This window comes from Vanessa cardui, chromosome 2 (assembly GCF_905220365.1).
Source record: "Vanessa cardui chromosome 2, ilVanCard2.1, whole genome shotgun sequence".
Lineage (NCBI taxonomy): Eukaryota > Metazoa > Arthropoda > Insecta > Lepidoptera > Nymphalidae > Vanessa > Vanessa cardui.
The window spans coordinates 8,384,898-8,410,294 of NC_061124.1; the positions used below are offsets into that span (position 1 = coordinate 8,384,898).

At 31.8% G+C, this 25,397-nt stretch overlaps 1 protein-coding gene across 1 annotated transcript in view; it reads left to right on the forward strand.

The window, feature by feature from the left end:
• The window catches only part of LOC124536879 (aquaporin AQPAe.a), a 43,732-nt gene that overhangs the window by 8,153 nt on the left and 10,182 nt on the right, over positions 1-25,397 (forward strand). Inside the window, exons 2-4 of the mRNA XM_047113533.1 lie at positions 20,900-20,993; positions 23,059-23,183; positions 24,795-25,064. Coding sequence (XP_046969489.1) covers positions 20,906-20,993; positions 23,059-23,183; positions 24,795-25,064 — 483 coding nt within the window. The 5' untranslated portion in view covers positions 20,900-20,905. The remainder of the gene's footprint in view (positions 1-20,899; positions 20,994-23,058; positions 23,184-24,794; positions 25,065-25,397) is intronic.

Consider the following 25,397-nt stretch of genomic DNA (forward strand, 5'->3'; position numbering starts at 1 on the left):
GAATTTTACCGTAACACAAAACAGTGAATTATATGTAAATTTACTTTTGTTAAAATTACGTATGTCCACAAACCATTAAATTAAAGTATTAAATTAAAAAACTCTTCTAATTGCCAATATTTCTAAAAATCCAATAGGTACCTCTTTGTAGCTATACTAAGACCATTACGAAAACAATAATTATTATCGGCTCTTAAGAAAGAGTAATTCTAGCCTCTATAAAATATAAGGAGAATTGAGGACATTTTCCTAAGTCTAAATATAACCCTTATTTAGATTGAGAACTAGATACAGACCAAAATTAAAAGCCCTGATCGTATAAATCATGACTGCGTCGAATAGCGGCATGAATGCTAGCACCATTTCCCGTTTTATTATATAATTGGACATGAAATTGATATGTCCTCTCCTGAGATAGATTACTCGGCGTCAATCTCATAACATACCTAAGTAAGTCACAGGAACACAGAAAACTCGAAGAAAATAATATTTTTTATTGCATAAATTAATTCTCTAACCCCTGATAAATAATAAAATCGTTTTATGGTATTAATTAAACTATAATCTATCAATGCAAGATACAATAAAACTATATTCCAACACTGTTTATTTTTTATATTCTGTTCTCTATTAAAGTACTACAGTCTGCAGTATAGATGCACACGCAAGGCATATTACGTAAAACATTTGTAGTTTAAATGTTTATTGTAACGTCAGTCATAACATTTAAAAATACATATACAATCAGATTAGAAGTGATCTTCTTATACAGTGAACATTTTGGAAATATATCAATACCTAACTGGATTAACAAAACGCGTATAGCTCATTTCATTGGAAGGAGGAGTACGGATAAAAAAACATTGTCTTTAATTTGATATGACGTCATTAGTCTAGATGTTAAATAATAATCTATGGTATCTCTTGATTGACATGATTGGTAGGTTCTAATTAGTCAATATTTATCTCAATTCTTCTCAGTAGAATTTACATTTCGAATCGATAGTATATTTAACATTTAATCATGTAAAATAATTTTCAGAATTTTTTTCGAAATAATTATATTTTGATTTGATATATTTAAACAATGTATATATTTTAAATATGCAATCGTTATAGATAGATACTTTATCTACACTTTTATAACGTACAAATAAATGTAACAAAGTATCAAGAACTATTGTATCTGAATACAATTTTCCGTCGTAGTATTTCCTGCAACAAATTTTCTGCAATAAATGACTAACCGCATGTACTTACAAGACAAATCATAGTAAATTGCCTCAGGTGCGTGGTTCACGGAAAATATGATGTTATATTATTTAAATCGTATTCTTTGTTGGTGGTATTATCTCAGCGTTTATAGGTATTTTGCACACAATAGTTAACACAGATATATTTATTATATGCATACATTAAAAGTACCGGTAAATTACATTACATTAATCTTTTTAGCGTCAGTTTTGATTTTGTTTAATTTATACCATTATGTCGTAATCGTTTAATATGAATGTACTACCACTACAAAAATGCACGAGACTTTCATAGCATGAATAAAAATATCTTCTATTAGGAGAATTAAACTATTTATATTATAATGAAGACCAAATCTGATCAGAGGGTTTTTACATGTAATTTATAATGCAAAATGACGAACGATAGAAAGTCGTAGAATACTGTATTACATAATATATAAATTCCCGCAGTTGTACGGTCTAATTACGCGTTACATTATTAAATCTAATCTATATCTGTCTTTTATGATGGAAAGTATGAACCAAGTTATTTCCCACTACGTCGAAGCTTCCTCAACCACGCTCATTCAGTGCAAAAGTTTCTTGCATATTTGTTTTTTCAATTTACCCGCATATATGCGTCACATCGCGTTCAGGAAAGCTCGTTGAAATCTAATGCCACAATTAAGTGTCCGATGGCGGTATAAATCTTGATTAATCGGAATTTTTTCTTAGTCACCGGCGGAAATGGTCTCAACAGCCTTATTAGTATATTTTAGGAAATAAGAAATATTCCACAGATATAATGAGTAATGCATATATTATTTCTTAGTATAATATATTATATTACCTTTGTATATTTTTCGAAATTATTAACATTCATTTTCATTTTCCTTATTTATTAAGTATATGTATGTATATATACATATATAGCTATGAAAAAAATATTAAAGTAATTACCACGTGGAACTATAAATAAATAAATAAATTTAATGCAACAAGTAATGCAAGAATGGATATTTTACAATAACATGTAAATGTAGAAATCTTATTGAAATATCCTTAACCTGGACATTACCTTGGCACAAGAGAAGGAACCTGTTCCAATTGAATCGCTGACGTCACCGACATCAAATTAAATCAACTTATAAATACGATACGCTTTTTGCAATCGAAATATTAACATTCAATTTTTACAAACAAACACCTTCATGACATTATAATGCTTTAATAATGAACTATTTGGAATTTGCGACAGTCATTTGTTTATTTTTATTTATTTAAGACTTCTTTTTGCCCACGACTTCGCTCGCGTTAAGTATTGATTGTCAGGTGTTTATTTACACAATATATTTGTAAATTATAGGCTCTGTGTTATTCTAATGTATAAGCTATGTTATTGTACAGTTTCATTAATCCATTCAATATTTTTTTTCTTGAAAGAGCATCAAACCACTATATATTATATACAAACTTTTGCCTTTATAATATTAGTAAGGATGTATAAACTCGTCTTAATGAAAACAATATGCCTCAATGATAAGATATCAGTTCGAAAAAGTTTTAGTGTACTGTGTAGTGGATATTGAAATGAAATGTAAATTATTTTAAATGTAATAAAACTACAAAATGTTTTATGAAAACGATTAGTGCCTTAATTCCAACAGTTTGTTACTTTATGATAATAGATATATATATATATATATATATATATATATATATATATATATATATATATATAGTGTTTTCGTTGAAATTCAATCTAAATCAACCGATTTATTATTTTACACAAAAAAGACTTCGTACCAAAAAATGTGTCGTACTCTAAAATGTCTGACAACTGGATTTATTGGTGCACGTCACTTCAAAAGCAAAGCGTGATCAATATTTTATATTCGATGAAATCATTTTTATTCCGGTTTCTATTTTGCATTCAGTTTTTAACCGACTTCAAAAAGGAATGACGTTATCAATTCAATTGGTATTTCTTTTATTACTTACTACTTAAACCTCCCAATGGTTATAAACGGATTTGGATTTTGTTTTTGTTTTAAAAAAGTTAAAACGTGTTAATAAAGTTTTTAAAAAGGTATACTTGTCATGGCGTGCGTTTTAGCTTTACAAAGGTAACGTACCTACGGGGCATTTATTAATTGTAAAAAAATTTGTGCAACACTATATTACTACATCAGTCTCAGTGATACCCAAGCGAAACCAATGAGAGTTGCTAGTTTTTTATAAACCAGATTATAATAAAAAAGCTTAACATATTCGATTTTCTAAAATGCCACTTCCAATTGAAAGAGGTTCTATTGTGTGAATAACATTCTCACGTTTATTGGAAGTCATTACTACAAAAGAGATTTTATCTAACCGTAATCAAATAATAAATCACATCAGAAAACATTACCTGTACAAAAAATACAACGGAAATATTTAAATGAGATTTTAAATAATTCGGTGGTTCTAGTAAATGAGCACAATCTTGACATTATATAATGTTGCTAATTATAGTTTTTATATGCACTTTTGTCATTTATTAAACAATAATGAGTTGAAAAGACCTTCGTATGTTTCATACTTTGCACAAAACTGTTTATTCAGTGTTTCCTTTAATAATAAACATGCAATTAAATATTTCTTGAGGATATTAGTCATTTATTTCATATAAAATATTTGTTAGCTTAATTCTTTCGACAGTATTGGATCATTAAAATTCAATCAAACGAAATAAAAAGGCTATATCGTCAATTTCAATCTGTATTTGAAACTTGAATATTTGGTTTGTTGTTCACGAAATTCTAGATTATTTTATAGTTTATATCAATACAATCATACGTGAATATAAAAAATATGTCTGTAGCAAAGAACATTTATAATAAATCCCCAAAAAATACATTTATCAATATGTAGTCATATAATACAGATATGACATCCAAGTTCATATTTATCACGATGTGGGTTAACCCGGGCAACTACTGAAATAATGTTAAAAAGTATCTTATCTCTGTGTGCGCTAGACAAACTTTTAGATACGTCATGATAAAATGTTCAGTGCAATTATTTGCTTTTATTATATACACATCGTAAGATAAAAACTACAAACAGGCATATCTCGAATACCATTGTCCAGTAGCACTTTCGACGATACGAAATAATATTTTGATATATTTAGATACGGCTAAAACGTGTATATGATTATGAATCTAAGCCCAGGACCATTGAGCTTACATACCTATACTTAATATTATAAATATGATACCGCTTGGTTGTAGGGCTTTGCGCAAGACAGTTAGGTACCACCCACTCATCAGATATTCTACCGCTAACCAACAGTACACGCTATTGTTGTGTTCCGGTTTTGAAGGGTGAATGAGCCGGTGTAACTACAGGCACAAGGGACATAGCATCTTAGCTCCCAAAGTTGGTGGCGCATTGACAATGTAAGGGATATTTAGTATTTCTTACAGCGTCATTGTATATGGGTGATGGTGACCACTTACGGTGGCCCCTATGCTCGTCCGCCAACTTATTCCATAAAAAAAATTAAAGTAACTCTGTCTGTCTGTTTGTCGCTCTTTCACGACAAACCCAATGAAGCGAATTTGATAAAGGTATGAAGCAAACTTGAAGCCCAAGCAAATACATAGGTTACTTTTTTTGGCTGACATATGCCCTAAAATGCGAGTGAAACCGCGCAGATAGTGTATATATTATATGAAAAAAGACAATCTGAAGAAACCTGTATGTTTTGAATATGTTTCTTGTTGGAAAAAGGTCTTGATACATGATACATGTGACGTCATCGGGGTATAACCTTTTTTTTCTACGAGTGCCCAAGAACGATTCACATAATTATCTTCGTCCTCATTAAAATCCTAAATCAATACACGCAACGTAATACTCAGACGAATATTACGATCCATTTCTGTAATCATTCGATAAATTTTTTACACGGCGTACTCCTACGAGATGACGCACTATAATTTGTGTAACAAACCCATAAAATTTAAAACGAACAAAAAATATCTACAAGTACTTTAGATAGCCCTATTCATTCTAACCTACGCTATTTGAACGAGACATTACAGTTTTTTTTTTCTTCTTAAAAATCACCGAGTCATCGGAACCCGTGGAGCGTAACCCCCACATTTTACCTTCTCAATTCTCGGTATACAATTACCGTCGACGGCAGACCGCGAACGCGTGATGTGGGACTAACATTCGGTCCTATTATTCGTCGAGATGACCAAAAAACTCAGATAATTACATTGCGCGTGAGTGGCTCGGTATTTCCAACGCTCTTCCAATGTTTTGCTGGCCATTGTTTTGACAATCATAATACTATGTTACCTTCGAGATCTCGAAATGCAATTATAAACACGCGATACCTCACTAAAATTAGAATTCTCTAAATGCGTTCATCAATTTACTTTTTTCGAGAGCATTTCGAACCCTTGGGCTGATAAATTCCACACTAAAGACCCAAAGGATTTTTGAAATCATTTGGTATATTTGATAAGTCGATTTTCAGATACAACACAAATTATATTTTCTATGTTAGCATTGTGGGAGAAATTCAGGAGTATTACAAAGATACTATCGTTTATTAGTAAATATAAAATAGTATGACGTCATAATGGCAATATAAATTAAATAAAGTGTTAAAGGTGGGAAAGAAAAACAATTAAATTACAATCTCTTCATTGCAAAGACCTAGTTGAGTATTTTCTCAGTGATCATATATGCGAACATGGCTTTTATTTTAAGCAAACACAAGTAATATTTACGAAGAAGTGAACAAGACGCTATCAAACAATAACATTGAATCGTTAACGTGGAACCTTTGTCAATGAGCAAGGACGCAAGTGATGCGTGAACGTCGAATGTCTTTCCAGGCATTCTACCGTAATTATAAATTCAAAAAATATAGGTAATTAGGCAAATTTTAATTAACGAAATTCTATTGTGAACAATGCAATAGGCTATTTGACTAGTTTTTAAAAGCCATTTTATATTATTTAGTAGACGTCAAGGAACCCAGTAAAAGTCGATTTTTTTTATTTCTAGTACATATTGGCCGAAAAATATCATATTAAAAATTCCATATTTAAATAGCGCGCAAAAACGCTACTTGGACAATATGGCGCTGCAATGTGGTCGGTGACGTCACTTTCTTTATATTTGTATTTTAATCTGTGGTACATATAGTAGAAAAGCAAGGTTTACAAGAAAGTGACATCATCATAAGCCCCGCCAATCAGGAGCGTTTTGCTTCCATAGATAAAAAAGAATTTTTATCTATGGATTTTTGAATAAATTAAATATTATTTTTAACTTTCGTTAGTAAATAACCATTTTTAAACTTATAATATACACTGATTACAATAATCCACAATTTATTTTTCGCATTGTCAAATAGCCTATTATATTTCATTGATTATTTTATACGAAGTCTATTTGAAAGCGTCAATTCAAAAACTACGGAACCGATTTTCAATTCTACTCTAATGGATGGGTGATTCATGAGTGAAGGTATATTCATACTTAATTAAGATTCTTGTTGTAATATGACGTTTGTAAATCTTGAAAAACCCAAGCCGTCTGAGAGCTTTATTGGCGTGCGGCGCGTAAATTAATATACGTTTTATGTAAACCCGTGCGAAACCGGAACAGGTAGCCGGCCAGGATTGACGTATTATAACATTACCTTCGTGTTCATTCAAATTAAAATAGCAAAACGTTGATATTTTTGCATATCGTTATGATATATATTAATATTAAATATGCGCGCGCGCATTCTACCATTAACTATTTTCATTAGTATTTTTGTAATTCTTATCTTGTTTCATCTTATAACTATGAGTGTGTCAAGGAAGAGCGACCTGCGGGTGATTATTAGTAAGAAATAATTATAGGTATATTTGTCGTAAGATGGGCATGAAAATCCGTTTAATTAGATTAATTCAAGAAGTTTTATTTTAACCGTGATATCGTTTGATACAAGCTGTGCGTGTTGAATTAGTTCGTGACATTCAGTACCAGTTCCTCGTCAGGGAACGGAGACGAACGCTTTTAATAGAGCCATTCTTTATTACGAAATGACAAATAATCACAAACCAGACCAGAAAACATGAAATGCATGGTTGACTCAAATAGCATACAAAAATTTATCTAAAAGCTATGTAGCTCATCCAGTTGAAAATGTAATGCTGTTCATTGTTACCAAATATGTACCTATCTAACATTGTATAATATTAAGTCTCATCAATAAACAGATCATTTTAATTTTAAAAGATAATATTATATTAAAGATTTTAGTAACATATTTACCTACACTCGATACCCAGTCGCTGTTAACTTTACGCATTAATTAATTAATTTGATGTCTACAAAACTTCAAATTGCATGCAAATTATAATGATATAGCTATCTATAAAATTATTGTAAATTTCGAGGAAACAATCCGACCGTCTTTCAATACCTATGTTATAAAATAAAAATAAGGTTTCATAACGACAAAAATATTGCGCCACACACAAGAGAACGATAGAGAAAAATGAACTAATAGCGCCTTAAACATTAATCATTTTACATTACAATTAAAAAATCACGAAAATTAAAAGTAAAACTATACAACCTTGAGTAGTACTTTAGTAATAACAAAGTAAGCGTGCTGAAGTGACCATTAGGGCGGTTCCTCAATATTTATTACTTTTCCAAGTAGCACGTTTCAAAGTATATTACAATATTCCCGTCTGACGGGCGCGCCGCCCAGAGGGAAAACGTCTATTATTCCATTGCCATTTGTGTCTATTGCTTATTGCCCAGAGTTGACTAGACTTGAAAATTACGACGATTTGTTAACAGGCCGACACGAGTGATGTTACTGTGTGTTCATAAGACCTCTTTTGACCTACCTCTCGTCTCTAGATCCGATACACGCATTCAATATTTTACAATTTGATTACAAACATGAATACTAATGAAATTATATTATATTATTAGATATATTATAATATTTCCCTAGCAAATGGCATAGGTTGACCATCATGATTGGAAAATCTCTCTAAGCTATCATATATTAATTAACAATTTGTAAAACCACTCAAGAGGCAGTCTTTCAAAAATCAAACGAAACTTTCATGCTAATGATCACGAGTATAGTATATCTAAAATATGTTCAAAATTTCCTTTTATCAACTCTTATTAGCTATACTCTGAAGACGATATTAATATTTTCTCAAACTATAAAATTATAAGAACGCCTGAACAGTTTCTGAATATATGCTACGTCGTGGAAAAGATAGTCATACAAATATTCGATTGAAACTTGCAAACAAGTAAATAATAATACTAATTTGATCCTAGGAAAACATTCCCTCCCCATGCATGCAATTAGTCCTATATTTGCATGGAGCGATGGCAAAACATCTAGACTTATTTTCCATTCATTAATAAATAATTGTTATCGCATGCCGTGGTAGCCTGTCATTGTATACATATTATTTTTCCAGATACTACTAAGTACTACTTCACCATAGTAAGTTTTTTTCTACGTACACACGTATTTGTATATAAAAGGCGTCAAAGTGATATAATGAACGTTTTCTCGCAATCCATAACAAATATGGCTAATCAGAGAGCGTGTTATGGAAAGCGAAGGTTGCTCCAAAGTGCAGTGTCTCTAAGGGCTCGATTGTGAAGCAGCATTGAAATTCCCAATAGCGTTACATAGATATTCATAAAAGGAATAAGCGACCTCATTGAATTATAAATTGAATTATAGTGCTACTTATGTATTAATTTATTTAGTAGCTGCCACACGTTGTGTATATAATCAAGTTTCTTTATAGTTTCCTTTGACCAAATTTAACTTTCAATCACAACTAGTCATTTTCGAAAATGACCGAAAAACCAGTCATTTGCTTAATTCACGCCAATTAATGTGTTTATTGATTTATACATTTTTGTGAAAGAATTATAAAATGAAATTTATTTTAAATATATAATTGTATATTGCATAATTTTATTCCACAGACGATATAAAGGCACCATAATTTGACCTTTAAAATGTTACCAGCCTCGTATAAACAGAGTTATTCTAACAGAAGCTAGTTATCTATCTTTATTTATAAACCTAGCATAATATTGTAAACATTGTGACGCCAGTGCGCTAAAAATGAAAGAGATTGTAAAGTTAATTTTTCATCAAACAATTTTCTTTTAGATAAAATTAATCGTGATAAGAATGTGATATAACATGTCCTATAATTTATCTACTTTTTAAGCGTGGAAAAGTATAATATTTTCTTTTTAATGACTACACCTATATATTTAGGGACTACAGTATAGAAGAGGAAAGATTATAAAAAGTAAGAAATAGTAATGGTGGTCTAATTCTATATATATCTAGTTATGTAATTCTGTATTAAATTTGTTTGGATTATACATATCTTTTTCATGTACATTATTTACATATTACATATCGCTCACGCATCATTAACGAATACTAATTAAAGTAAGAACGAAACAATTTCCCGCATCTATAGAACCTTCAATTCGATATGTTCAATGGTGGTAATTAGGTATACCTAAAAATTCATTGGTAATATTTTTCCTATTTGTCAAACCGTCATAATTATAAATAACATTAAATTAGCGAAAAGCGATATAATATAGAATTTAAGTTAGAAAAGGATAGAGGAACCCAGGTACTAGGATTGCCAGGACCAGCTATATATACAACAGCATATAGTTTACCAAATTTCTTGACGCTAATAGTATGCTCTATAGCATCTTGCAACTTACATAACCTTTCTCAACAAAAGAGCTATTTAATGCTACTAATGCAAATTGATATTTCTTTAAATAGAACTGGTAATTCTTTTGGCTATTTTACCCGAACAAAAAAGTTACACTGTTTTTCTTATAGCAGTAATTAAAATTATTATACTCAAATTTACATGACATAAACAGGGTTTCACTACTTTTTTAAATTTAATTCGTAATGTATCAAGGCAGATAATAATCAAAATTAACAATTAACTAAAAAATAACTGCCGCTTTTTTAACACCTATCCCAGTACTGTTCTACTATTATTACACTAAATATTAAAGTAAATAAAAATACTAATATAACAAACTATACCACGTTTAATTATATATAAAAATGACTTATTATAATTACGTAGGTCAGTAAACATTATAATTATCCTGTAACACTAGTGATCATATATTGTGCAGAAAATATAAACAAAAACCAGTTATCACAGTTAACACATAGTTAATGTAATAACTAAGAAGGTACAAATCGCGATGCCTGGCACAGATAATAAATAATAATTAACGTATAACAATAAATAGTATAACAAACTAGTTTCTGGATGAGTTTCATCCCCGTTTTTATACAGGCGTTAGCAATAATCCATGATTTATTCCAGACTGACAATTCTGTAAAAGTTTTAGCTATTATTTTTTTTTAAGTATTTTAGTGTTAGTTAATTGTTTGATTTTCGAAAAAAAAAACAAAATGGCTCCGAGCATGGCTGTCATGAACGTCATCAACGATGCCCTTCATAAAACCTTCTACAAACTACCCACAAGTCAAATAACATATCTTTATCGAATCAATATTCGGTGTTTCGATATCTTCTAAAGTAATCTTGAAATATGTCACAAATGTAAATATTACATTTACACTTGGTACAACCATTATTTTATCAAAACTAATGCCATTGTAATTATATACTATATAGGTATAATTATAGATAAAACACTGGCATACATTGAACAGCTATATCTATATACATAAAAAAACATGTCCTGACTGACTAATTCATCATCGCCAAGTGTATACTATTAAGTTAGGTCTATGAAATTTGGTCATTAGGATCTTTTTATTGAGTAGACACCGACTAAGGACGTAATTTAAGAAATTCTACTCATAAAGGCGAAAAATAAGGATTGAAAGAAGCAGTCATTTAAGCTGGAAACATGAAATTTGAATTTGTTATACTGATTGAAATGAGTTGATAAGTATTTAAGCGTTTCTGGACATTCTACTCTAAGAGGTGATATACATATCAATATTGTATAGAAGGAGTGGTATAAGTATATTCAACTTCCAAGCGAGCAAAGCCACGGGCAACAGATAGTTATTCATATAGATATATTAACATACAATACAAAGTTAGGATATAATGCTTGATATAATCTAATATTTATGTACTACCAAACAACTTGCTAGCTGCAAGCTGGTAGTTATGGTGCAAGCTTCGATAGGCGTAAATTTAAAATATCGCGAGTTTTTTTTTAATATTAGAAATAAATATAAATAACCTTGAAAATACCACATCGACTTGTAATCCAATATCTAATAGACTGTCTTTGCAATGGATTGTACCACTGACAATTTATTGATAAATACTTACAAATACTTTTCTGATAGTTGTCCGTTACTAGCAGACAAACTAAGACCGAATAATAAGTAATATTGTTCGCGTCCAGTTTACAGAATTGGCACGATAACTGAATATTTCCACGTTATGATTACGACCGTTCCAAGGACTCGCTGCAACTATACACAAATCGTAAAGCGTGCATTACGAGCGTTAGTCGTTAGTCGCAACTGATGTACCGTCCTAGTAAACTTTTATATGTGTTTTGTCTGTCTTAGAACTAGATCTTTGTAGATTAATGTTCCGTTTTAATAAAATAATCAGAAAAATTACATTCAATAAAATTATTTTCGTGTAACAATGTCTGTCAACTATAACAATAAATTTTTCATCGGAATCTAACCATTGCATTAGTATGTACCCAAACACAAGAGCACAAAATTAATACGATACAACCGTAAATAAATCTCTTTTCCACACAGTGATCTGTATTTATAAGACAGCACAGTTCTGAACTGCAGTCCTATTGTTATGCGTAAACATATATTATCTAGAAGTGTTCCAAGTTTTTAAGACTAAGACACTCAAACAGAGACTTAACTCTTACACTGTTAAAGCTGGAAGACGATCACGATTTATTTAACTGTCAATCTGTGTAGTTTGGTGAGAAGAAATGTCGTATCTATCCCAAGGTTTATAATTAATAACTTTCTTAAAGATGCCATCACCCGGGATTGCTCCTGACTGCGGAATCCTATTCCTAAGGCCAAAAGCTATGTTGCAAACATTCCTCACTCAGACAGAACCCTGCCAAATGAAATGAGTAGTTTAGAATAACCTGGAAAAGAGATAGTTGTTATTTTTCCTCCAAAGAAAGCCATCGAATTTATTGTTAAGGAAGTAAGTTTCCATTGCCTTGATTTGACCGCTAAACAACAATAATTGGGGTTGCATTCAGTTTCAAGTTGAACCAATGTCATTGAGAGCAATTACTTAACAATTTACTGTCGTAAGTAAGAATAATACGGTAAATATCAACCCAAAAAATCCTTCCTATGCATGAGTCAATTATAATAACGCGTTATTAATCATTTCCATGCCATAATCCCTCCAAAATAAACTGCAACTAAGTCTTAAATTATAAAACGACTTAAAATTGCAGTTTTTGTGTCTGCTCTTCCAACGCAAATGTAGTTAATTCGTGTTCAATTTATGTGTTTACTAACGACGTGATCTGCTGTTGTAATGTTTATTCGGATAAGTCCAATATTAAATGATCAAATGTATCATAAACTCATACGAACACATTGCAAACATCAATGTGCTTATATGTATATGTATGTGGTCTACGCACACATAAGTAGCAATCATTACAATGATTATGTGTTTGTTGTCTGAATAAACTTCGGTCATGGCGGTCAATATTAAAGCAGACTAACCAACTACATAGGACGTATTACACTTCATATGTGTATTCAAATATGCACTCTCATTTCCTTCACTCTCATAATCTGATGAGAGGGCAAGAGTTCTGTTCTTTCTGGTATGCAGGGCCCAGGGCTTAACATGTTTACTAAGGTAAGGGAATAGACACACTTCCAACTTTGAGACTCCTTGATTTTACTATAGGGTTTACATGTTTAAAAATACTCAGATCGGTAGATGAGAAGTTAGTTTATAACTTCTAGGAGATATATATTCTATAGATGAGAAGTTATAAACTAACTTCTCATCTACCGATCTGGGGCCTAAACTCAGAACTTCGGGATAAATTAAATCTAAGCAGTAGACCAACGAGGCATATTATATACTTTGTTAATTTACCTTCAGATTCATATATTTCTATTTATTTCACTGTCTATCAATTTATTGATTTTCTTTGATAAATTGTTATTTAAATTATCATAATTTTCGATGTTGTCTAATGTCGTTTCACGATGGAAACATCATTATCACATAGTACAAAACAAAGTCGCTTACTGCTGTCTGTCCCTATGTATGCTTAGATCTTAAAAAATACGGAACGGATTTAGATGCGGTTTTTTTTATAGATAGAGTGATTCGAGAGGAAGGTTTTTTTATATACATGGACAATACAGGAATCACTGATAATTTTAGAAGTTTCTAATGTGATGTCGAAAATAAACCAATTCTGTCGTATATTTAGTATTAGTATTGCAACCGTGCAAAACTGGGGCCGGTTACTACTTTTGTATAAAGTTGACAATCGTTACATTAGCAAGCACAACTGTAGTCACTACTGCCAAATGTACTAATACCAAATTATTACGCATTAGTGTACATTATAGTCCCGGATATCCATTACGTTCGACGAATCAGTAAATAACAATTGATTTTTTATAACTGCTATGACTTAACAAAGCTACATGTAGCTACTGTTTAGAATATTGATATTTCAGTTTAGATGACTCGTTGTATTTGGGTTCAATGACCCCACATACTTTGATACGCAAAAAAAAGTAAAGTAACAGCCTATAAATAACCCACTGCTGGACTAAAGCCTCCTTTCAAGGAGAATGCCGGAAGCTTATTCCATCTATGTGCAATGTGGTTGCATTTATATACACATGCATTTCCTCACGATTTTCCTTTACCGTTAAGCACGAGATGAGTTACTAGTAAAAGCTTTAAGTGTAACGAAACAGATTCCAATCAAATCTAAAATTCATCTCAATCACTATGTAAGCTGAGTATATTTGTAACACAATATTTATTCCTATTCAAATACAAGTTACATTTAGTCATTGTGGTCAACGTTCCAATCTACACATATAATAAAATTGGGGTGTCTGTAATATTAAAATAATTGGTTTTCTTTTAACTAAATTAATAATCATGATGCGTATCTTGGTATATATTTTCTCTTTCCGTGTGTCTGTTTGTTCCGGCTAATCTCTGGAACGACTGAACCGATTTAAACTATAAATGGTAGTAAGCGGATATAATAAGAAGTAACGAAGGCTAAAAATAATTTTTTTTTGTTAAATTCAATTGCGCGCAGTCTCGAGCATATCAAGTCTCCAATACAATCGTAATTACGTATTTATCTAATATATCCTGATGCGATTGGTATAGATGATTGAATATAAATAAATCAACTAATTACCTATAATCGGATACCAAAAACCATACAAACGATATTGATACTTAAAAACATATTTATGATCTAATAAAGTATTAATATATTTTTTTTATTTTACATAATTATCAGATCTTTTGATTAAAATATAACAATCAATGACGTTATCGACGTTGATTTGTCATAATGGCAGAATAATCAACATTTCATCAGTAAATTGCTACCGGATATCCTAATTACATATGTACATACTTATATTACGTCAATATACAATAAGTAGAGAATCATGCCTTATAGTTGCTCAAAAAATTATGAATTATATAGTTATTATTTCTTAATCAATCATTGAGGCTAGTAAGTTCTCAAAAAAATGTTGATTTCCTATATTCAAAATTACCAAGGAAGAGTACCAAGATGGTACCAAATGTTAACGTAAATAATTAGTTGGTGGTACCAACCCAAATCCGCGAATAGCTTCAGCTACGAGAAATAATATAGATATAACTTAAAAAGCGCACCTTTGCGACTTGCTGTCTGAAATCTGACTCATTTCAAAACTTATACATAAAAATATACGCTGGTAATATCCGTTAATTAATACTTTACACATGTATATTTATGTGTTACTAGGTAAATACGCAGATATTCAACAGTCGTTTCTAAAGTACACTTCTATACTATTTGTCTATCTCTGAACCTAAGATTAAGATTGATAGAACCTAACGTAGGCCCTTAAAGTAATTTTAAGCCTAAAGTGTTTTAAATACATTTTACGAAATATAAGACTCGAATTATAAACGCGAAACGTCTGTGTATTTTTTACCTCATCACGTGCAAACCACTGAAACGATCGTAATTAAATTTGACGTAGAACTAGTTTGAGATATGGATAATGATATAGGCATATTATTTACTTTATCTACGGAAAATCAAATTGACACGAGAGAAGTCGCGCGGAACAACTAGTTTATTACTCCACGACATTTTGTATAAATCAAGAAGGCAGACACAAAATAGGTTTTATATGACTGCAGCACGCTGGAGGAATGAAAACACTTGATGCAAAAAATGTATTTAAAAAAAACTGGCTGATAATAAAGAATGCAACATACACATGTATAAGCAAATTAATTCAATTCACGATGGGAATACGCAATCGCTGTCCAGGGAACCATTTACAATCACGATTACCAAAGCGTCAACTAATGGCGGCTTGATTAAAATTTTAAACAGCCATCTTCCAAGTTTCTATCAGTTGAAAAAAGTTTGTGTATACATCGTGTTGTATCTGTAATCAGAAGTGTGCATTAGTTGTTGAAGTATTGATGAGTTCGCAATTCTGATACTTATTATTTTGTAATGTCTTAAAAACTCTACTAAAAATAATAATATTAGGTCTGTGTTTAAAAAACTAATAACAGTTTTCACACAAACATTTATTAAAAAAAAAAAAAAACAATTTCTATATCTTTGTAACTTACTTCCATTTGTTAATGACATTTAAATCCTTATTTATTCCTAGATAAACATATGATATATAGTTACAAAAACAGTGTCAAACAATATATTTTTTATGTGGATCAATAATTTCAATGAATAGAATGACTGACTAAGAGTAGAGCTAATTTCTTTTATGTCAATAAAACACGAATGTACTTTTCGATAGCACTTTCCTGACCGCTAATCAATTCTATCACGACATTATAATCATAGACAATTCACATATTTTTCAAGTTCGAAACCATAATGGCGTAAATCCTGAATATTTTCTAACAGTCAATATTCATTAAAGCTTTATAGAACACAGTCGCGTCGACGTTATTTACGTTACGTATATTAATGATCACCGTAATATAAAAATCAATCAGATAATTTCAATTTTCTTTTTTTTTATAAGAAACAAAAGGTCACAGAGTATAATTCCGAATAAAACATTTAAAAAAGTTTTAATTATGAATTGAAACATATTGTAGCAAAAACACAAATTGATTTTTACATATAATTCGTGGTTCCACTGACCAATTAACTCAATCAATTTTATTTGAATATGCTCTCTTATTATTTGTCTAAATATATTTTTTAACATCTACACGTACAAATTACGATTTATAATAATTCACACAGCACACACACACCGTCGTGAAATACCTTCACGTATCTTCCTCTATTGTCGCAAGTTATTATCATATAAGCGACTAACTAAATCTAAATCAAACGCAAATACTACCAGCATGACTTGGCCGTAACATTACATAGTGATGTAATACAGGCCTCCGTTGAAGTGCAGCAATTTCGTTATTTATAGACTAACCGAATACCTAAAGGGAATTAAATCAAGGATACAGTAACTGCTTATAATTCTTGGCCTACTAACATTTTTTTTGTTTATGAAGGTTACAAACTCCCCGATTGTTTATATGAATAAAATTTCCGCTTTCTGCGAATTCGTATTTAAGAGGAAAAAGCGTGTTTTATTTTAGAGGTCATCGGTGCATAATTGATACTTGAGAAAGGTAAAATGTTTGCGTTTAATCGTTTAGGTCACATAGGTTCGGTCACGGCAAACGGCGCGAACCTTTTACGAATCCTGATGCACTTAAATATGGATCGTTGCCAACCTTTAGCATACATACATATGCCACTGACCTTGCTTCGTTATTTTATTTACAAGAAGTGTCATCTAAACCTCTCTTTAAATAGTACTTTAAGAACCAACAGTCGCACTTAAATTCTTCAACTTAAATAAGTATATAATTGTTCTTGTCAATAGTAGAGGACACTTTCTCTCCTAGACTGACTTTGACTATTATTCTGTTGTACATAATTTCCAATGTGTTTTTTATTATAGAAGCCCTTTATAAAGCAATTTGTCAGTGTCGGATACACGCTACTTAATGCCATTTAGCCTCATTACGGTATAAGCTTTTAAAACACCCGGAATCACACAAAATTTACCATGAACCGTTTCATCTGAAGTGTTCCTCTAAGTATACCCGTATAGCAACTGAACCGTGCTTTGTTCCAGCCAATGATAGCGGCACTTTCTAATTAATATAATTCACTTCCGGTTCAAAACCGATGCTCATTTCTCTATCGCTCGCATTATGCTTCACGAGTACATTGTTCCTGACACGGCCCTTTGTTAACGCTATTGTCATATTGTGTAAGTTTACCGCTTTGCGTGAAAAAATGTTAATTGGCGTAGAACTAGAGTTATCAGATTCAATGGAACAGCGACCCGCATCGTTCTCGGGAATACTCATTCCACTGAATTGCAATAAACTTATATACCTAATACTAGCTATGCCCGCGACCTAGTATGCGTTTGAATGTAACAAAAAAAAATTGTAGCCTAAGTTACTCCTTATTATATTAGTTATCTGCCAGTAAAAGCCCTGTCAAAATCGGTTCAGCGGTTCCAGAGATAAGCCGGAACAGACACAAAGACATACAGACAAAAAGACAAAAAATGTTATTTTGGTATATGTCCCGTGTATGCATTGAGTAAAAGAGGCATATTTTAATATTACAAATAGACACTCCAATTTTATTATTGTATAGAATAATCTATATATCTACTTGATAATAAATGGTTCGCGTGTAATTTGTATTCAATAGTAGGTAATAATATCAGAACTGGCAATTGTCATGCCGAATTGCAATAATTGTTCTAATTAATTAACAATTATTTCAAATCCAAAGGTAAAATTTAATCTATATATTAAATAAATGCCAAAATGGTTAAGAAATTATTGTTTGTAATTTGCGTTTTACGATTCTAAAACAGTATTCACGATTGTCACATTTAATGTTAGTTGCTGTAATACTGATGGAGTTTCGAAGAGCACTTATATATAAAAAAGTATATCAGTAACAATGCAATAATTATTTTATATCGTTTAAGAATTTTACGATAATGTAAATGCTATTTATGCTAAACAAAGGAAAATGTGTGTATGGAAAATATATAAATTAATGAAATAAACCTAACTAAATATACGTAGCTCCAAATCAAATAATGCTGACTTTATTGATATGACAATAGCCCATCGGTATTAGAAGTGAGGCTATAACTTTATATAGGAGTAAATATCAAACCTGGAGAACAGGTTTCCAACGCTATTCCATCAAGATTCTCTGCATGCATATGGTAGAGTTAAGGGGATGAAATTTGAAGAAACATGCTAAACAAGGAGAATGAAAGAAAAGCACTATTTTTAAATTATCCTCTTAATCACATTAAAGCCCAATTTAAAAACGGATAAAGGCTAATTTCTGTCAATTTATGGAACTCTCTCACATATAATAAGAGACACTTGCCCTCTACGTATCATAAGTTACGAAGTTTGGCTCGAAGGGCTATCACGACAAAAACAAAACGTTATACAATATAACAATATACATGGATCTGCTATTTTAAATTAAATGTTTCCTTCATATATTGTCGACCTCCATGGTCGAGTGGTGTGTACAGCGGTTTTCATGGGTACGCCACTCTGAGGTCCCGGGTTCAATTCCCGGCCGAGACGATGTAGATTACCATTACTTTTCTATGTTGTCTTGGGTCTGAGTGTTTCTGGTACCGTCGTTACTTCTGATTTCCATAACACAAGTGCTTATTAAGCTACTTAAATTGGGATCAGTAATGTATGTGATGTTGTCTCATATATAAACATATGTATAACGAATGTTTCAGGTTACAATGTTTTGTATAAAATAAACATCAGCATTGTGGGAGGTATGGTACCGAATAAAACGTTATGAGCTGGTTTTACGCAGTCGACCACTAAAAAAGGTTGAATATCACCGCATAATATGCTGTTTTCCGAGAAATAACGGTTTTATACGATAACATTGAGTATACATATATGTAATTTTCCGCGTAAGCGATGTTACAACATTGCAACGGATGCACGAGATGATAATTATAAAAAAAATAATAAACAAATGGCACCATCAACAACAGCCTGTAAATTTCCCACTGCTAGGGTAAGGCCTCGTCTCCATTTAAGGATATCTCCATATATCAAATCACGCTGTTCCATTACGGATTGGTGGAATACACATGTGAAAGAATTTCTAAGAAATTAAACACATGCAGGTTTTCTCACGATGTTTTTCTTCATCATCGAAGACGAGATGAATTATTAACACAAATTAAGCACTAGAATATTCAGTGGTGCTTGCCTGGGTTGGAACCCGCAAACTTCGATTACGATTTTCATTTGTTAACTACTGAGCCCATCTTCGAATTTACGTGATAACTTCATTGCGCCAACCAACCTATCGTTACTATACCTCACTCTCGCTTCAAACAGAGCCGACACAATATTGCTGTTCGGGGGATAATATCTGAAGAATGTGTGGTACTTCTTGATTCTGACTGTACAAAGTCTATCATAGCCTATTATGTCTCGATTTTAAACATATAGTTATAAGTAGTTTTCGAGTTTAATAAATTCGGTTTACATATTGATTGGTCTTCATTACCTACTAATTGGCGCCCGCGGCTTCACTCGTGTTTTAGGGGTTTCGTTGTCAAGTGTTAGCTCATAGAAGTCCTTCCTTGGAGTTAAAATTTTCTTCATAGCAGATTTCATCAAATTCGATTTAGCGGTTTGCTTGTGAAAGAGCGACAGATAGATAGACAGGCAGAGTTACTTTCACATTTATTATATTAATATAGATTTTAAAGCAAAATTACAAAAAAGGACGAAATACTATCGCATTTTTTTTAATTAAATATTATTAAGACGTAAAAACTCGGTCGTTATCAATTTAACGTTTTAAAAACTGTGTCATTGTATAACACACGTAATCGCATTTCGGTTGGAATTAATTCACCGTTGTCATGGGAATTATACAAATTAGCTAATCCAATGTAATTTTAGTTCCAAGAATGAAATTATTTCATCATGATCAACATTGTCATTTCCTATACATTTCAATTTAAAACAGGTCGTTTTTTTTGTACAGCTCGTATATTTTTCAAAATAATTCCAAGATTAATTTTATGTTAGTTTTAAGTTTGCTTCTTGCTGTATCTGTGTGATTTTCTTTGATGGTATTATATGTGCAATAAAGTTATTTATTATATTATTATTATTAATTAACATTGATGAAACATTTAACGTATATTTAATTTTCTCTTTCTATTTCGTTTCAGAACGATGGGTGAATTGGGCAACAAGATTGGACTGGATGAACTCTCCGGAGGCGCGAAGGGTATCAGCAAAGCGTTGCTCGCTGAATTCATTGGTAAGCTTTCTTAAAAATAGAAAGGACACACAACGTTCTTGATCTCTTAAAGTGAAAATAAAATGGTAAATACTATACAGTAGCAGTCAAGTCAATCAGTTGATGAATTGCATAGTATATTAAAGTTAGAAAAATCGAAGATTAGAATCTTTTTTGACTTTCTATTTACTATATATCACGTCCGTGTCGATAGTCAAAAGTGATCTAATTCTATAATACTTTGTCAATTGACAAGTTTTCTGATTATATTCATGTCTAATAAAAAATCAATACATAATAGACTTTAAAGAGTATTAGAAATTAAATTACGTAAAGTAACTTAAAAAGGTAGGTTATAACTTTCGTCATTAACGTACGTCATTAACTTTCAAAAAAAAGAGGCTGAAATAGTCCGAAGGTTCAACAGTAACAATTTCAAATGGTACTTTGCATATATTTTTTTTAAGATTTACGTTTATTAAAAAAATCTTTAAATGGATGGCGTAACACCCAATATTATATTTTTGAGATTTTCCGGTAAAGATTACCGAGAAAAAAAGAGTTAATGTACCGTATGTAGCCCTTCATGTATTATCCACGCCTTAATTAATGACTACGTACTCGTACTGTATTAAAATCACAAGTAGTAAGATCGTGACTTGTGATATTACCAAGACTTGGTCGAGTAAACTGGCCATTATCATATAAAACCTTCAACTTTATTCAAAAGTACTCTATTGTTAATATTTATTAATATGATATATCAAAGTAAAATAGTAATAGTTTTAAGCGGAGAGATGACGTCACATAGTAAAAAAAATCGGTTTTCAATTAACTTATTATTAAAACAAAAAAGGTGTTATTTAAAACATCTATAAAGTGTAGATAATTTGCATTAAAATATATGTAAACAACGGAAAGTATCTCGCAAACCGATTAACATTTTATTCTGCGAATATAGAAGATATAGGTATAATCAATACTACATTTGTTTAAAGATGAAATAGCGGAATTAGATGAGTATTTTTTTACAAATTACAAACGCATGACGCATATTATCTTCAAGTTAATTGCAGCTTATTTTAATAGACGTGCAGCGAATAACACCATTATCCGCTTACGAATAAATAAAACAGAATACGGCACAAATATATTTTTATTAGTAACTAGCAGCCCTACCCGGAATCGCACGTGTTGTGATAAGATTTTATACAACAACAACAGCCTGGATATTCCCACTGCTGGGCTAAAGGCCTCCTCTCCCTTTGAGGAGAAGGTTTGGAACATATTCCACCACGCTGTTCCAATGCGGGTTGGAGGAATACACATGTGGCAGAATTTCTATGATATTTGTCTCATGCAGGTTTCCTCACGATGTTTTCCTTCACCGCTGAGCACGAGATGAATTATAAAGACAAATTAAGCACATGCACATCGGTTAAGATGCATGCATTCTAACCACTGGGCCATCTCGACTCATACGATTTTATACATAATTCTAAAATGAAAGTAGCCTAAGTTAATCCTCATTACAACATTTATCTACCAGTGAAAGTCCCATCAAAGTCGGTCCAACCTGGAGATTAGGCGGAACAAACATACAGACAGAAAGGCAAAAATTGTAAAAAATGTTAATTTGGTACATGTACCGTATATACATACATATACATTGAGTAAAACAGGGCTATTTAATGTTACAAACAGACACTTCAATTTTATTATATGTATGTATACACATAATTGATAAATATTCAAAATAAAGATAATAGTTCTCTGAATAAATCTATGTGCCCATATCACCACAAAAAGTAAATTTTATTTATTTATTTTGGAAACATACAGTAACTATTGTTTTTTATTTAGTCTTGTATTCCTCATCATCTGCATCCATTGCCTTAGAGGTTACAAGTTAATTCGTATTTCTTGCATTAATAGTATGTTTATCAGCTTATAAGGAGTACTTTTGATTTAACCTATAAACCAAATTAATTTGTAGTTATAAAGTTGTATACTTAAAATTAATTTGGATATAGTAATTGGGAGAAAGATTTATTCTAATTAATCGCACTAATCTCTTGTTGTACAGGTAATTTGCTGTTGAATCTGTTCGGATGCGGGGCGTGTATTAACATCTCACAGGGTCTGGACGCAGCGCCTGACATCGTGCTGATAGCGCTCGCTTTCGGTCTATCTGTCTTCGCAATTGTTTCGGTACGTAAAAATTTTAATACAGGTATTAAATAAGGCAAGGCAACCCAAAAAAAACGCCTGAATTAAACTTTATACATTATACTAAATCACTTACAACAACAACAATAACAATGACAGCCTGTAAATTCCCACTGCTGAGAAGGTTTGGAACATATTCCACCACGCTGTTCCAATGCGGGTTGATGGAATACACATGTGGCAGAATTTCTATGATATTTGTCACATGCAGGTTTCCTCACGATGTTTTCCTTCACCGCTGAGCACGAGATGAATTATAAAGACAAATTAAGCACATGAATCAGCGGTGCTTGCCTGGGTTTGATCGCAATCATCGGTTAAGATGCACGCGTTCTAACCACTGGGCCATCTCGACTCTTGGGCCATCACTTACACAGTTTAGAAAATCTCTTTGGTTACCAAGCACGTTTTCTATCAAAACGATATCATACCAGCTAACCCCAAGACTCTGTGCGTCAGTTCCCCCTTGAACCTCTTCCTTGTCTAAGCCACAGTTTACCTCAAGTCGAATATAATTACGATGGTTCAGTAATTGAATCGTAATAAGCTAACAAAATGTCAGAGAGAGACCTTTATAAGATCTATGTGAAATTAATTTTATATACTTAGATTTATAGCATTTTCCGATTTCGATATTTTAGAAATTATTTTTGAATTTAGTCTTTTTGTCTTTACTAAGTTGTGAATGTATTTTTGTTTATATACAAATCTATTTCAAAATTAACTATCGTGGAGAATATGATAATCAATAAAGTTGAAAAAGCGTTGTGTGTACACGCATCGCGATCGACCCACCGCCACTGAATTGATTGTTATAATATTTGACATGTTAATGATTTTCTAGGAAATAAGAGAATTGCATGACGTAAACTACTATATATATTATATATATGTAGTATTATTAACTATAAAAATATCATTATTGTTTCTCTATTGCGTATTAACTTTTTGCAGACAGGCGCATGATTCGTCGTAATTTTACATTAAAAAATGTTCAAAGAAAAAGAGCCGCCTGAGTTTTGTTCTCTAATGTATGATACAATAAATCTTGACCATAAATCGTTTTATCTTAAAGGCAAGAATTTTAAATCTTATATGATATGTAAAAAATTCACTGAATAATTATTATGAGACGCCATAAATAAGACAGTGTTATCTTTACGTAACCTTACTTAACATGGTTTCAAGTTGACTCAGATTAATAATCCATTGTATTGTTTAATTTTGTATTTAACATCGTATAATTGCAGACACATTGCAGTCGGAACATATCACGACATTTACTAGCAACATTATAATATTTACACCAATATGATATAATATGTGGTTAAAAGTCATGGGCATCCTAATCTTCAAAATGTAATCTTAACTCAGCTTTGTCTATGACCGATTTATACGTCCTTTCGCCCGAATCTCCTCAATCCTCGAATCCAATCGACAATGAGACTCATAACACTCTAAATATTTGCTTTACATTTCTATGGAGGTTTTGTGGGAATAGTAATTCTATGTGAGTCTCTGTTAGTTGTTATAGTTTATATTTGTGTTTATATAAATTAATAATTAATTATTGTTTTTTTTTTTATTCTCTAGGCTATAGGTCATGTATCAGGAGGTCACGTCAATCCAGCTGTTACCGCTGGTATGGCCGCCACTGGAAAAATTAAGCCTGTCCGTGGAATCCTGTACGTAATAGCTCAATGCGCGGGCGCTGCCGCCGGTTCTGGACTTCTCAAGGCGTTCACCCCGGACGAAGTCGCTGGCAAACTCGGTGTTACGGGACTCGGGAAGAACGTGACGCAACTGCAAGGATTTGGAATTGAGTTCTTCCTAGGATTTGTCCTCGTGTTCGTCGTTTGTGGAGTGAGTTGATTTTTCCTTATCTTTAACACACCTTCCCAAACAAACATCGTTATGATTACTATCGTTTCAATTTGATTTCGGTCTAAGTATTTAGATTTAGAATTACTTGGTGGTAGGGCTTTGTGCAAGCCCGTCTGGGTAGGTACCACCCACCCATCAGTTATTCTTCCGCAAAATAACAGTACTCAGTATTGTTGTGTTCCTGTTTGAAGGGTGAGTGAGCCAGTGCAACAGGCACAAGGGACATAACATCTTAGTTCCCAAGGTTGGTGGCACATTGACGATGTAAGGAATAGTCAATATTTCTTACAGCGTCATTGTCTATGGGTGATG